Here is a 15,261-nt window from a genome sequence, read left to right as displayed (position 1 = left end):
GATTGCCTTCTGGAAACACTTTCTTCCCTTCTCCCCAGCCCCATACTTTAGGTACTTTTATATCTATTGTGTCTTTTGTCACCACTACTACCCCTGCCAGGTGACAAGGTGAAGGGGGAGGGGTGGCAGATATTTACAGCAGATCATGGGGCAAAAACATCAAGTAGGTCAATCAGGGGTGACAAGGCTGGGCTTAGGGCCCCTCTTGCCTCTTGTTGCCCAAAGCTGGGTTCAAGATGCACAAGTGTGGTTACAATCTTGGGCTGAGGACCAGGAAGCCAGAGCAAATAAGGCCAACATGTTTTTCTCTGATGCTGTAACTGCAACAGCTGAACCTATTTTCAGAGGCCACCAGCCCTTGTGTAAGGTGGGACTGAACCTCTAGAAATGGGAGGGGCACCTCATAGATGGGTGACTGACAACACTCAAGGCTGGCCTCCTTCTTGCCAGTCTGTGAGTTGAGTTTTAAAACCCAGCAGTGTTTGCCAACTCAGAGCTGTCTCTCCCTCCCACTTCCATGTTATCTCACTTGCTCTATTTGCTCTCTCTCTCTCTCAACCTTCTAGTTTCTCATGGCTCTGTGGCCAAGTCCACCGAAACTTCCTCTCCAAGTTCACAGGCCAGGCCGTGGAGCTGTTTGAGGAGGAGTTCCGCCACCTGTACTCTTCCTCTAAACCTGTGATGGGTCAGCGATCCCCTGGGCTGCTCAGGCCCCTTCAGTTGAGGGGAGGGTCCAAGCTTCCTCAGGACAGCTTCACTGACAGCAGCTGTCCATCGAGTGACCACACAACCTCTGACGCCTTCAGCAATCCATCTACGAGCAGTAATCCCCACCACCAGTCTCACACTGTATCTTCAGGGCCAAGTAGTCCCTCCACTCCAACCCCCCAACTTCCCAGGATCCATTCCTTTCAGAATGGAAGAAATTATGTTCCCTGGGCACCTCAGTCTCCCCAGGCCAGCTACCAGCCAAGGCATTTTGTCACTGACTGCCCTGTGGGCCTCTATAGCAATCTCAATGTCTACAGTAGGCCTGGGAGGCTTCGGCTGGAGGAGCTGGGTCTAGGGGCCAGGCTGTCTCCTGGGTGGAGTCCCTTTTCCAAGCTTCACCTGGTGTCAGAATAGTCCCTTCAATACCAACCCGAGTGGGGACTGAGTCCTCCAATACTCCTGATAGGACATTCTTCTTTTGGTCCTATATTCCCAGGCCTTGGACCCTATCTGAAAAGCTAATGGGATTTGATAATGCCTTCAATGGAGGTATTAACTTGGGAAAAAAAATTCCTGCAGAGATTTAATGACTCTCAGCCAAATTCACCTCCAACCCCCTACCCTGCCTTGGCCCATGGTCCCTGGCAATGCCTGATAGACCTAATTCAGGTATACTAAGTATATTCCAGGCCTCAATTTGATTCAACAGACATTTATTGAAAACCCCCAGAACCTGAACTCACCACTGAGGTTACAAAGACAAAAATAGTGAAAATCACCTCTGACCTCCTAGGGCTTCTGTTTCCTGGGAGGTTTTGTTTTGTGGATGGGAGGTGATAAATGCCACTCGGTAATGGTGGAATTGTTCTCCTGCGCCCAGGTGCCCTATGAATGTCCAATCCTGAGCATTCAGGAAGAAAAATGACCATGCCTGGAAATTCAAAGCAGCATGTAGGATTCTGGGAGATCCAAAATGGCTAACCTATTGCTGTCAAGAAATATGATTCAGGAGCGGGAGGCTGGAGTACCCCTGAGAAACTAAGTTATAAGTGTGAGCTAATTTAGGGTTCATGTTCCAGAAATTTTATCCTTAAGCTCTCCTGCAATTCTTCATTTATTAACCCTGGCAAAACACTGTGTAGTCTAGACAAAGGTTTACCATGGGATCAAGAGGGCTGATTTGGGTCAAAAGGCCTATCAGCTTTGCTCATAGGGGCTGGAGTGGTTACTGGGGAGCTGAGGTCAGGGGACCCTGTTGTGCTACCATGATTCCTGTATAGACAATGCTATAATGAGAACCATGGGAAGGAAGGGGGGAGGAAAATGTCTCTACACGTGAACCACTGGAAGTACATATAAAAGCGAGCATCTATTCACATGCTCCAGCAATGGCTGATGGATTGGCCATGTGGAAAAGTCACTTCTGGATCCTCAAACCCCAATCCCCTCAACTCAATTTGCTTTGTCCAGTTTCCTCTCAGCCAGCAGTCAACATACGGATCCCACCACTCAGAGCCTGAAAGCACTTTGTGCTGAGGCCAAAGTGCCAAGGCTTTGGTGCCTTCTATTAAAGACACCATCCTTGAGGGCATGAGCTGCAACTTCCAATCAATGTTTACACAATGTTTCTGCCTCCATTTTGGGGAAGGCTGATGAATGCCCTAATTCTCTTTTGCCCTGCACTTTCCTCTCTTTTCTAACAAAAACAGTCATTCAAATGCTGTTGGGTCACTCAGATATGGATGTTTTCCCCATCAGAGTTGTGATGTCTCTCATTGTAGCTGATGGAATGAAAGTTGGCTGTTGGATTTCACAAAGATCATCATAATGGGTATTGGTCCCACTGTCTCTGACAACACAGACAAGAAATCAGTGAAGCCCACACTGGGCATGAGGATTAGAAAAAGAGACCCTTAAGAATTACTAAATTTGATCCATCAAGCTTACTCCTGGGCATACACCCTAAGGTGGAAAAAGACAAGAAAGAAAGGTTTGATATACATCAAAATATTGATTGCAACGTGTGTGTGTGATAGCAAAGAAAAGGTGGGGTAGGGGGAAATGCCCATGAGCTGGGATAATGATTGTACAAACTGTAGTATTTTAATATAATGGGATATTATTGTTCTACAAAAATGGACAAATAATAAGGATCTCAGAAAACAAGGAAGACTTACATGAACTGATGCAGAGTAAAGTAAGCAGCCAGAGAATCAATATACATGATGACTATAATACAAATGAAAACAATGCCAAAGGACAATCAAACTCAAGAATAATTGAACCGATCAAGAGAGATCTTGGAGAACACACTTCCCTCTGTGCCTCAGGAGAGAGGTTCAGAGTGTTACCTGTGCCTTCAGAAGTGGTTATTCTTTTGGTCAGGACTCCTTAACAGCTTTCCTTCATTTAAAGGGAGGGTTCAGGGGTAGGGGTTGGAGGTATAGAAGGAACTTACTGGGGTATAAAAAGCAAAAGGCACCAATATAACTGAAAAAAAAAATAGATGTTTAATACAACCAACTTCACTGAGTTTAGTGTGTGTGTGATAGATCTCTTACTACCTGCCCTATACCTCCTTTATACCCAAACATCCACTTTATACCCCAATCCTGATTCCAGGCTATTTTTTTCCTATGGAAACCTATTATTCATCTGCTATTGACTCAGGCTTCACCTCCAGCCACCCATAAACTATCTCAATATTACTAAAGCCTTAGGGTTGAATTCCTGAAGACCATACAAACCTAGTTGCCTAATTCTGTGACAGTTATTGATGGACAGTAAAAAGTCTTATGTTGCCAAACCCATGAACAACTTCTTTATTCTCAGTTCACTTCTTCAGAGTGGCAGGATTGTCACATATATAGCAGAGATGAGTCACATACTGAGGTTCTCTCCATTTTCCCTTGATCCTAGGAGCTGTTTGACATAGAGAAGCTGTCACTCACTTTGACAGCTTCCTTCTGAAGAGCATGTGTCAGAAAAACTGCAAGGAGAAACTGTAAATATTTCAGACACACAAATTTAAGCATCAATACAAACTTTTGTCTATCTACAAGACATGCTTAAGAAGACTTTCTAATAATGCTTTCTCAGGTGAGGATATGTAATAGAACAATGGTAAACCATGGCCAAGGTCCTGAAGAGAAGGGGGGAGAAAATTCTCTGTAGGTCCTTTCTTAATTTGCAGGGGAAGGAATCTATGGGAGTCTATCCCAGGTCACTGAAGTAGTTATCAGAATTAAAAAGGCTTCATGACTTTTTTTTTTTTTATCAGATTGACCAATGAATGAATGCTCAAGGCATTAAGTCTTTATTATGGGATTATTTTTTTTTTTAAGCAATCAGGGTTAAGTAACTTGCTCAAGGTTACACGGCCAGTTATTTCTGGATGTGGTGCTGAGTGTCTGAGCCCGGGATTCAATCTCCAGGTCATCCCAACACTGGAGCCGGTGCTCTTACTCGCTGTGCTAGATGGCCACCCCTATTATGGGATGTTTTAACTCACACAAAAGAAGGTTTGGCTAATGGTGATAACTCAAAAGGCAGAAACATGGAGAGGGTGCTACAAGAGAAGGGTATAATCAGAAAGTCTCAGGCAGTTTCACCATGATTAACACCCCCAAAGTATGCTAGCAACCAGCACCTGTAAAACAAGGCATAGAAGAGATATCACCAAGGTGCTCAGGTTATCTAGGGAATGGGAAGGTGCATCTTCCTTGGGTGCATCTAATTCATTTTCCATTTCTAATATAACAGGAAGTGTACTGCTGGGGACTGAATAGTATATGGGATATTGGATGGTTGTGTTTCCAGAAGGGAAGAGAAGATTTGGGAGGAGGGAAGGAAGTTTCCCTGAAAGAGGCAGCATGGCATAAGACAGGCTAGGTCTCAAAGCCCAGAGAGGAACCTTAGATTAGCAAATCTACCCATCAATAAGCTGACTATATCTGGAGACAACTGGGTGTGCAGGCTCTCATTGCCAACAGAGTGGAATTAAAATTTAAAATTCCAATAAAACAGGCCAGGGAGTGAATTCATGCTGAGCGTGGGTCTCACCACTCAAATGCTGAGTTGTGATGGCAGGGGAAATAGAAAAAAAAATTAAAGAAATAGAATATTCAGCTACCTTTAGGGAAAGGTTCTTTGGCACACTTCTTATCCAGCCTTTGTATCCTTTCCCCATGCATCTTTGCTATCAGAGATATGTTCATAAAGAAGACTGCTCGGGGCGGCCAGGTAGCACAGCGAGTAAGAGCACTGGCTCCAGTGTCGGGATAACCTGGGGATCGAATCCAGGCTCAGACACTTAGCACCCACCCAGAAACACCTGGCCGTGTAACCTTGAGCAAGTTACTTAACCCCAATTGCTTAGGGGAGGCCAGGTGGTTCAGCGAGTAAGAGTACCGGCTCCAGTGTTGGGACGACCTGGAGATCGAATCCTGGGCTCAGACACTCAGTACCACACCCAGAAATAATAACTGGCCGTGTAACCTTGAGCAAGTTACTTAACCCCGATTGCTTAAAAAAAAAAAAATAAAGGAGACTGCTTGCTGACCCATTCTGAACAAGCCCTACACTTCTTTCCAGTATAAAAGATGCATTAGACTAGACATATATCTTTTCCTCTGCTGAAAACCCCCCTGAGTCTTCTAGGTTGGCAGAATGCCAATAGAGTACATTTCTGATGGCTGTTCCTCAAGAATGGCATCTATAAAGGAAGAGACTCAGAGGTTTTATTCTTGTCATTTTTCTATTGAATGTCAGTGTAATTCTTCCTAAGAGGACTAAGGAGTATGGTACTGTTAAATAGGAAGGCAAATAGAGAAATACAGTAAGGGGGAAACCTAATTGGGAGCACAACACATAGGATTAATTGACAACTTAGTCCTTTCCTTCCTTCAATCCCTGCCTTTCCATAACTAAGGATATAAATAGAAAATGTGTAGAGGGTTCAGAGGGCTGCAGAAATGGAATGGGAACAGTCGACAGATAGTTGTTTATGTATCTTAATTATTTGAATGACATGGAAAAGTGGGGAAGGGTGGGTTTTGAGGGCACTATGATAGCAACATCATCAAATACACTTACAAGGACACTAGGACCAAACTTAAAATGCTTCTCCCTGCCACCTCTTCCATTTTTGTGGCTGCTGTGAACATATAAATGCCCAGTAGGCTGCTATAAAGCAATTACAAAGATGACCTCTCAGACTGCTCTGGGAAGACCACTACCCCCCACCCCCCCCAACCCCCGCCAGTTACTGCCCTCAGTTCTGGGCACTGTACTTTGAGGCTCCCATTGAAAATGGAACAACTGAAAGAGGGAGAATGTGGTATTAATTACAAGACTCAGTGAAAAGAATGGTGGATATTTAAGCAAAGACTTAAAGAGGCCATCTGAACTTTCCTTCTGGAAAAGAGACTAGACATTCTAAAAGGGCTGGAAAAGAAGACCTATTACAGGCTGGCTTCCCTCCCACTATAATATGTTTTAGGAAACAGTCTTGAGTAAATAAATATTACCCAGAGAAAATTTCAGTGGACTGAGAGACACTTTGGGGTGTTCTCTCCCCAGAGCCTCTAGGTCAACACAGAGTGACGAATGTTCAAGAGCCATAACACCCCAGCACTGAGGGATAAAGGGCACGTACCATCATAGATACTAGAAGCCAACCTAGAATTAAGGAGAGCAATCTGCTTTGAAGTAAGTGTGTGAACTCAGAAAACCACATCAAATGAATGCTTCAGAAAAAGAGGTACCCTTGTTGGGAGCTACAGCTGAGATATAAACACACTGACAAGACAGAGACTCTGGAGTGCTTTCCAATGGGCAATGTATGAGAATCTGTTCCCTGGGAAAGGGAGCAAGTGCCATCATTTCAGGAGAGCTTCAGAATTAGGAGAGGCAGGAGAAGGAAAAGGAAGGCCAGCATTAAAGGGCCTTCCACAAACCACCACCATCTTCTGGAAACTGAGTAGAGCTGAACTCTCTAAAGTAGAGAGCAGAACTTCAGTGAGGATCAGCCAATAGCAACATCTCCAAAAGCAGCCAAGGGTGCAGTGATTAAGCACCTGACCCAGAGCTAAACTATGAGACTGCAGGTTTCTGGGAGAAGGGTTGCTCATTGGTGAGTATTGGTATTTTCTATGGACTCTCACAAGAGGACTATGGATTTCTATTAACCTCTAAACTTGTTACTATTTAGAGCCTTATGAATTCATGTACTTGTAAGGGAAGTCAGCAACTCTACTTCAGAGGGAAGTCAGACAATGAAGTTGCTGGATCATGTGGAGAGGGGGCACTGAGAGGTACCCCCCAAAGTTTACCCAGGTCCTTTAGGTTGGGAAGGGAGACCCTGACACATGATTTAGACCTCATTTGAAGAAAAAAATAGGGACTATTTGCCTGAAAAGATGAAGGCTACGGAAAAAGATCCCGCAACGATAATCTTTCCACACAAAAGACAGGACCTTCAACTCTGCAGAACAAGAAAATATTTAAACTCTATCATATGAGTTTTAATTTAGATATAAGGATTTTCAAATAGTGAGGACTAATGAACACTAATATGGGTTACTGAAGTTTGGGAATCTCCCTTTTTGGAAGTCTTTTAAGAAATAACCAATTCTCTTCTGCTTGAGAGCTTAACACAGTCCTTCTTGGAGGCAGGAGAGGGGTTACATGCCTTAATATCCCTTTTGGTCTTATGGTCCCCTTTCTCAGAATAGAACTTCCTTGTGTAAAAGTTCACCTCAGGTGTATTCAGGTGCTCTGAAAGAACCCTGGAAGAAAATATTGACATATTTAGCTTTTGGTGTTCAAATAAGAGTCTAAGCCTATTTCCTTATAAATGGTTTCCAGTTACTGGCTGAGGAAATAAGATGGTGGTCCAGCACACTGAGTACACTGCTTTGAAGGCAATATAGATAAATGTGGTGTGCAGCCTGAAATCCCTTAGCACCCTCTCAGGCTCACTCAGCTGTATACATCATATTCAGAATCACTGAGTCATTCCATTAGAGCACTATGGAAGAGAGAAAAAAGTCTGCTTGTTCATAGATAGTGGTATTTTTCTCCCAACCCACGACACCTGGGCTTGCATGTCTTCAGTTGGTGGTTCTGAAGATTCCATTATTTCTCAGATCACAGTGGAATCGAGAAGAGGAAGCCTCTTTTGTTCATAGTAGGTGCTTAATATTTATTACTAACCTCATATTTTATTGATTAGTTGAAGGGCCAGAAATACGACTGGGTGCTGCAGAGAAGGTCCCTGACCACCACAAAAGGGTGGTCAGGTAAACTTAGTGGCTAGGGTCTAAAGGCAAACAGTTTCTTGTCTGGTGGTGAGTACACCCACCACTGCCAAAGTTCTCAGGGCTACAAATAAGGCTTCATATTCAAGCTGGCCCAGATTCAGGCCCTGTTACAAAAATACCTCCAACTGAACATGTCTGTCTTTTCTCCCATACTCTTCTCCCCATGCCTCAAACTTCAACAGCAGCAGAAAGATCACTAGATTTTAGAGATCCTACTTTGAATCCTGGCTCAGCTACTCACCACCTGTGTGACCTCAAGTCAAGTTACCACTGCTCTTGGCTGAAGGGGGAGGGTTAGACAAGATGATTTCTGGGGTCCCTTCCAACTCAAAATCTATAATCCTATTATGGTCTTCCTCCCCTGCCCCAGGCCCAGTCAGTTACGGAGTCTTGTCAACTCTGCGTCTTGCATTGACTCCCACTGTCATCATCCTAGTACAATCCATTGCCTTTCTTCTAGATTATTTTAATATCTTCTCAACGGGGCTCCTTGCTTGTGCTTCTTCCTTGGCAGGCTGTAACTTAATGGATTTGTAGGGTCATCAGTGTGGGTACTCCCTTCATCCTAACCCACTTGTATAAACTACAATCCATCTATACCTTCTCAGCCTGTATAATCCTTGCCCATGTTCCACCAGAGACCCTCCCTCAAGGACCTAGTCAGTGCACTGGAGTTCTGGGCCTTGACTCACCTATAGGTAACTGGGTGACATTTGGACTGGCATCCCTTGCTCTCACGACATGACTCATTCCTTTTAGAACCACATACCTCAGGATGTTTTTTGTTTTGACTACTTTCTCTGTCCCCCTTGCACATTACTACTTAATTTTTACTTAATAAATAATAATAATAAAATTATTTAAAAAATAATTAATCTTCCTAATGCATAGCCCTGATCATATCATTCCTCAATTCAAAAACCTACAAAGACTCCTTTCTTGTCTTAAAGACATCTTATAGTTTACCTAGTTTAAGCACATCCATGTTTCCCCTAGCTTCAAAAAACCCCCACTCATTTGGCCCATTGCTGCTAACTAGAATCCTATACCTCTTCTCCCTTTTGTGGTCAAACTCCCTGAGCAGGTCATCTACAATCACTGCCTTGACTTCCTTTCTTCCCTCTCTGAACTCTCTGGCTGCCTGCACGTATCTTCACCCATCTCTAAAACCGCACTATCCGAAGTTACTGAATGACTTCTTAATTGACTAATTTAATGACCTTTACTCAATCCTTATTCTCCTGAACATTTCTGAAGCCTTTGACACTGTTGATCACCCTGTTCTCTTTAATGACACTGTCTCTTCTGATTTTTCTCCCACATGACTGTTTCTTATCAGGCTATTTTACTGCATCTTCATTCAGGCCATGCCCGCTAAGCGTGGGTGTCCCCCAACTCTGTGCCCTTGGCCCTTTTCCCTTCTCCCTCTATACTATTTTTGCTTGGTGACCGTGTCATCTCCCAAAGATTCGATGAACTCTAAGCAGATAATTCTCAGGTTCTGACCTCCAGTCTCTCATCTCCAGCCGCCTACTAGGCATCTTGAAATGGGTGTCTCATAGACACCCTAAACTCAACATGGCCAAAATTGAACTCGCTATCTTTCCCTCAACTCTTCCAAATTTCTCTATTGCTGTTGAGGCTTCACCCATCCTTCTAGTCTCCCGGGCTCGCAGTCTAGGTGTCATTTCCAACACCTCACTCTCACTTCCACCATCTAATCACACAGCCCAGTCTTGTCAACTGTACCTTAGCAATTATTTCCTGTACACACTCCCTTCTCTTCTGACATTGTTACCCCCCTGGTACAGACCCTCATCATCTCATGCCTAGAACAGAGCAACAGGTGGCTTTCTGGTCTCCCTGCCTCAAGTTTCTGTCCACTCCAGTCCACTTAGTTATCAAAGTGATCTTCCTCAAGCATAGGTCTATTTCATCCCTCTATCCAACATCTCCAGCGGCTCCCTATTACCTTCAAGATCAAACACAAAATCATGTTTGGCTTTCGAAGTTCTTCATAACCTGACTGCTTACCCACCTTTCCAGGCTTCTTATTTCAATGACTCTCACCTCCTTATTCCGCCCTGACTCAGATTTCACTGGCTGTCCTCCATGCCTAGTATGCTCTCCTTCCTCATCTTGGGCTTTTTTCAATTCTTATCTAAAATCCCACCTTCTTCAAGAAGCCTTCCCCCTTGAGATTTACTTCAATTTATCAGGTATATATCCTGACTGTACATAGCTGTCTCCCCTAGTTGGGAACTCTCTGGGGACAGGGCCTATTTTTTACTTTCTTTGTACCTCCAACACTTAGCACAATGACTGGGACTTGGAAAGTGCTTAATAAATGCTTCTTCACTTGATTCTAAACCTTTTTTTGTTTACATAAATCAGTTCAAACTCTAGTTTGACATGATTCACGACCCTCCATGAGGAAGGCTCCATCCACCTTTCCAGTCTTTTATCATGCCACTCCTTCCTAGTCAAACACGACTACCCAATATTCCCAGAACGCTAGTCTACGTCACATCATTGACTTGGAATAGCCCCTCTCTCTGAACATAGCTGCCTGCTGAAATCCCACTGATTCTTCCAAGGCTAGATTTAAATAACTTTCATTAGGAATTCATCCTTCTAAAATTATGGAAGAGATTGCAAAACTATGGTTTGAGAATACTTTTTGAAGGAAGTAGTGGTAGTTATTAGGTGCTAGAACCAGGATCACTATGTATATAACATGCTAGATTAACCTTATCTGATTTTTTGGTCAGAATTACTAAACTGGTAAGAGAAAAACGCCACAGACAACACACTTGCATATTAGCAAGGCAGCTGACAACTTCTCATACTATACTGAAAAGATGGCGATTTGACATGAATGGTGGTATGTTTAGAAGAGTTCAGAAGCAACTTAACAAACACAAAGAGCTTTGATAAAAGGGACTGACAGTGGCCTTCAGCAGAAGGCCTAATCTGTTCAATACCACAAATCTGTTCACCCTTTTTATTGACTTGGATGAATCTGAAGGTAGAATTTCTCTGAAGCACTCGCAGTCCTGGCAGCATCTGGCTGGGAACCCCATAATTTGTTTCTTTTCCCCATGTCTGAGATTTCCTCATCACCTCACAGAAATGGTGCTTAAAATTTAGCTCCTTATCCAGGAGTTGTATCAGCTCTCCCTAGTCCACCATGGCATGGCTCTATTCTCACAGGCTTTCTTTGTACATTTTTCCCTCCCTAGACAACATCTACTTTTTTCCTAGAATCTTTCTGCCTGACCTCTGGATGCATTTGTCACAAAGCACATAGGCTCATGCATACTTATCTGTCCAGTTACCCAGTGATAATGTCAAATGGTAGGATAGACAAAAGGACACATATGAGTATCAGAACACCGTAAGATTCCACAATTTTGTAATACTTTATCACAAAGGCTATGTTTCTATGATGCTTATTCAGAAACTTCATTATCAGAAACAAAAATAATAAAGACACTGCAGTGTGGTCCAGGCTATCAAGTAGGAATATGAAAAATACTATTAAAAGCAAAAATAGCACTAAATGTGCTAGAAAATAGAAGCTTCTTGTCCTCAGGCTCCAGATGCTGGTACAGTTGGGTGGAGGGGAAGAGGCTTTAGGAGGAAACCTTAACTGTGGGAAAGTATGGTGGGGCCTAGTCACGGTTCTTCTAGCCCTAGAATTTCCCAGAAATAAATTTCTAGCAGCTGCCCCCCACTGATCCTTCTCCTTCCCCTTCATCCTAGCCCTACCCACTCCTCCTCTAAGAACAATAATCCTTTGTCACTCTAAAATAGAACTTCTTAACCTTTTTTTATTTCATGGTCTTTAGACAACCTGGTGAAACCTATGGACCCCTCCTCAGAAATATTTCTAAATTTATAAAATAAAGTACACGATTGGAAAGAAAAGCAATTATATTGAAAAAATTATCAAAATATCTAAAAAGTTCTCATACCCCAGAGGTCAGGAACTCCTACCCTAAAAGAACCAAATCAAGTTTATTTTCCCGAACGTAAGAGGGGATATTATGGTATCTTGTTTTGCTCCCACAGATGTTATTGGGAGATAATTAGCACTCCCGGGCTGTGGGGAAGCTTGCTTACCTTATACTGCCAAGACAAGGGCCATCCTGATGCCAGGAGGAATCAGAAAGGTTGGGATAGGACACCAGCTCAAACCTGAGAAGTCAGGCCCTGGTCTGCTCAACTGAGCTCATTAATATTAATGGATGTCTGATCTGGGAGAGGGAATACGTAATGAAGGCCTGCTCCTTTGAAGAGTCTGGCTCAGGCTCCACTCTGAGGGGAGGAGTCAGAACACCCCAACGACGTTGAAGCCTGCTCTCGTTTTTGTATGATGTGAGTGTCCTTAGTTTAGCACCTCATCTGTTTCTGAAGCGTAATCACGGCTCTCTCTGCCCACTTTGGTTCTGAGTTCTTTCAGTGAGAATGGGTCTACTGCGTGGCTCTTTCTGCCTGGGAAGTCCTGGGAGCCCCAACAACTGTGTTTCTCACAGGAACAACTTTGTGGGTAGGGCCTAAAGGGATTTTAGAAAACCTCTCCTTGCCCTGGAAATATCTCTAATTATGCTGAAATTTAGTAAGACAAATCCATTATCAGAAATGAGGTTTAAAATGTAAAAAATAACCAAAACACCAAACCTCATTCACACTGAGTAACCAGTTAAAGAACAAGTATAGACACCAACTATACCTTCCCTGCTTTGATGGGGAATAGGGCAGGCACTGGGTGCCTGAAGTAGAGCAGAAGTGTCCAAACCAAGGAGGGAAGGATGGAGATAAACTTGAATTTCCCTTAGATCTGCCCAGTTTATCTTCAACTGCCTAGAAATAGAAGCAATGCAGAAAGGTATTTTGTCTGCTTCTCGTGATTTATAAGGCTTTTTTGTCTAACACAATTCTGCTATAAAAAGTGCTCTGGTCTTCTGTGGCTGAAAGAATCATAAAGATGATCATCTCCTTACAAAGGTTTTCAATGTCATGTTTCAGTTTCTCCCACTCAATGTTTGCTGGTTTGCTGAACTCTAAGATCTTAAGCAATGCAAACCACCAAATTGCTGGCGAGGGCACAAGAACAGTTTTGAAAGAGCCTGCTGTCCAGAAGTCTTTTTTGAGTACAGTAATGAAGATTAAAGATGGTTCACAAAAACAAGCAGGGACATTTGCGGTAGAAGAAATTAAGTAATGCCTTGTCATGAGCCTTCCAGACTTGGGCAGTACTAGGCACTGTCTGTTAACTCACTGGTGCCGAACAACATGAATTTTCTCAATGTTTTCAAGAAAGGTCTTAAAATTCAATACTTAATAAAAGTAAATATACCGAAAGTTCTAAAAAACAACAAAAAAAGGGCATGAAATACAATGGAAATAATTTTGGAGGTTGGGAAGTGGGGAGAGCTACTTTACCAAAAAGATAAAGAACCAATTTAATTTGCTGTGTTTCATTTTGTGCCACAGTCATAGATGAAATTAAAAAAAAAAAGATAATCCAGAACAAGATTTTTTGGTGTGTTTTGTTTTAATGGGCTGCTAAGGCGAGATGTGTATCTCTGTGTGAAACAGATTTTCAAAGGGACATAAATGGTCTTTGATCTTTCTGAACCATTTGTCTTCAAATTCTTTGGAAGATGCGATTACCAGAGCAGTCAAAGCTTCAGAGCCTACACATTTCACCTCTGCATGAACTTCATCTTTTATTTTTTCTGGAATGAGATCTTCTCTCATAACCTGCAGAAAAAAAAATACACACATCCCCTGTAAAACAGGCAGCAGACAGACACAGGAGAGAAGAGAATGTGCATGACTGATTTAAATACTTCCAAATGAGAGCAGAAATGGGGACATTTCCAATCAGAGATGCTCATTCTTTTGTGCTGATGGAAAGGTCCCTTTTTTGTTCCACAAAGTTCTTGTTTACATCTCAATCTCACCTCCCCCTGGGAAAGTGCCTTTAAAACAGACCAGACCATTACTGGGATCCAGTTCTCAAAGAATAATGGTCTAACCTTTTTGTATCAAGCACATTCTTCTGGTAGAAATACAATTCAAGGTCCTTCTCAGACCTGGTCAAACTTTGGGGGAGGCACTGTAGGGAAGAATCTTGTCACCTTTGGGGATTAAAATTTATTCTAGGTGTTGCTCTGTTAGGAGGTCAAAATGTACATGGGCTAGGGAGACAGAAGTCTCTCTAAGTAACTGATGAGCCCCAGTACAAGTGAGAAATGAGAGGCACAAGGGGATAATGTATATAATTAGGGGAAAGGGAAACTGAACAACGGCTATGCAAAGCATAATGAGGACACTCGACTGCTCCCTACGGGAGAGAAGCAGGTCCACTCAAATGCTATTTGGTCACGTCTTCAAAACTCTGGGATGGATTTTGGACCCCCTTCTCTGTAGGGCCTTTGCAAAGGCAGTTGTTAGGGAAAAAAACCCCAAAAACTAGCCTTAAAGAGGCCATCAAGTCCCAGCTGTTGACCAATACATGCAATTAAATTTGCTACAATGTGCAAAAAGAAATCTTAAACCATTTCATATCGTATGGAAGCAACCAAGCCAAGCAACATCAAGTAAAACAAACAAAAAATTACTTAAATATATTCAACAAGTAGTTGTAAAATAAATGAAAATTCTAAAATAACAGTTGCATAAGCAACTCATTAACAGAAATGCTTCAAATGACCTCAGTCTGCTGTCTGAAGCAAAAGCAAGTGTGGGTGACCCCCAGTGACTTTGTTTTAGTGAGTGTCTAAATCCAGTATTAAGTAATAACTTTCCCCTTCTAAAGAATGGGAGATGAAGCACCACTCTTTAAGGAATCTTTAAAGAACTACAAGATGGTTTTTGCCTTCAAGAGGCTTAGGAGCTAGTTTGGAAAAGAAGATAAGCCTGTTTTTGTACTCAGACTCACAAACCTTCCAGCCACTGCCCCAAACATGCCCCAACCTCCACAAATCCCTAAGGATGCTCATGACCCTACAGCTTCAACCTCTGCTCACCTCCCTAAGCCTTCTCCCCTCTCCTCACCCACCCCCAAGAGAAATAACCAGTCTGTGATGACTAAGGGAAAAGATTCAGACAGGAAGCAAAGAGCTAGACCAAGCCCCTTCTACCTTCAGGATATTTTGAGTCTAACACAGACACACACACACACACACACACACACACACACACACACACACACACA

General features: G+C 42.9%; 2 protein-coding genes across 6 annotated transcripts in view; one reads left to right on the top strand and one right to left on the bottom strand.

The window, feature by feature from the left end:
* The window catches only part of FAM83A (family with sequence similarity 83 member A), a 43,192-nt gene that overhangs the window by 24,015 nt on the left and 3,916 nt on the right, over positions 1-15,261 (top strand). The window contains exons 4-5 of one of the 5 annotated variants that reach the window (XR_011166937.1): positions 567-1,260; positions 3,153-3,244. The exons of 2 other annotated variants lie outside the window; for them this stretch is intronic. Coding sequence is in view for 2 of the 3 variants with exons in the window: in XM_069080930.1 (XP_068937031.1) it covers positions 567-1,125 (559 nt within the window). In the remaining variant the exon portion in view is untranslated. Of the gene's footprint in view, positions 1-566; positions 3,245-3,630; positions 5,447-15,261 lie in introns of those variants that run through there. 2 more of the 5 variants (XM_069080934.1, XM_069080930.1) reach the window with 2 other exon arrangements.
* CUNH8orf76 (chromosome unknown C8orf76 homolog) overlaps positions 13,575-15,261 on the bottom strand; it is a 19,866-nt gene continuing 18,179 nt past the window's right edge. The window contains exon 6 of the mRNA XM_069080935.1: positions 13,575-13,802. Coding sequence (XP_068937036.1) covers positions 13,605-13,802 — 198 coding nt within the window. The 3' untranslated portion in view covers positions 13,575-13,604. The remainder of the gene's footprint in view (positions 13,803-15,261) is intronic.

The sequence above is a fragment of the Petaurus breviceps genome, unplaced genomic scaffold (assembly GCF_028583685.1).
Source record: "Petaurus breviceps papuanus isolate PSGF00001 unplaced genomic scaffold, PetGlider_PUasm1.0 98, whole genome shotgun sequence".
NCBI lineage: Eukaryota > Metazoa > Chordata > Mammalia > Diprotodontia > Petauridae > Petaurus > Petaurus breviceps.
This window is presented reverse-complemented; position numbering and strand designations above follow the sequence as displayed.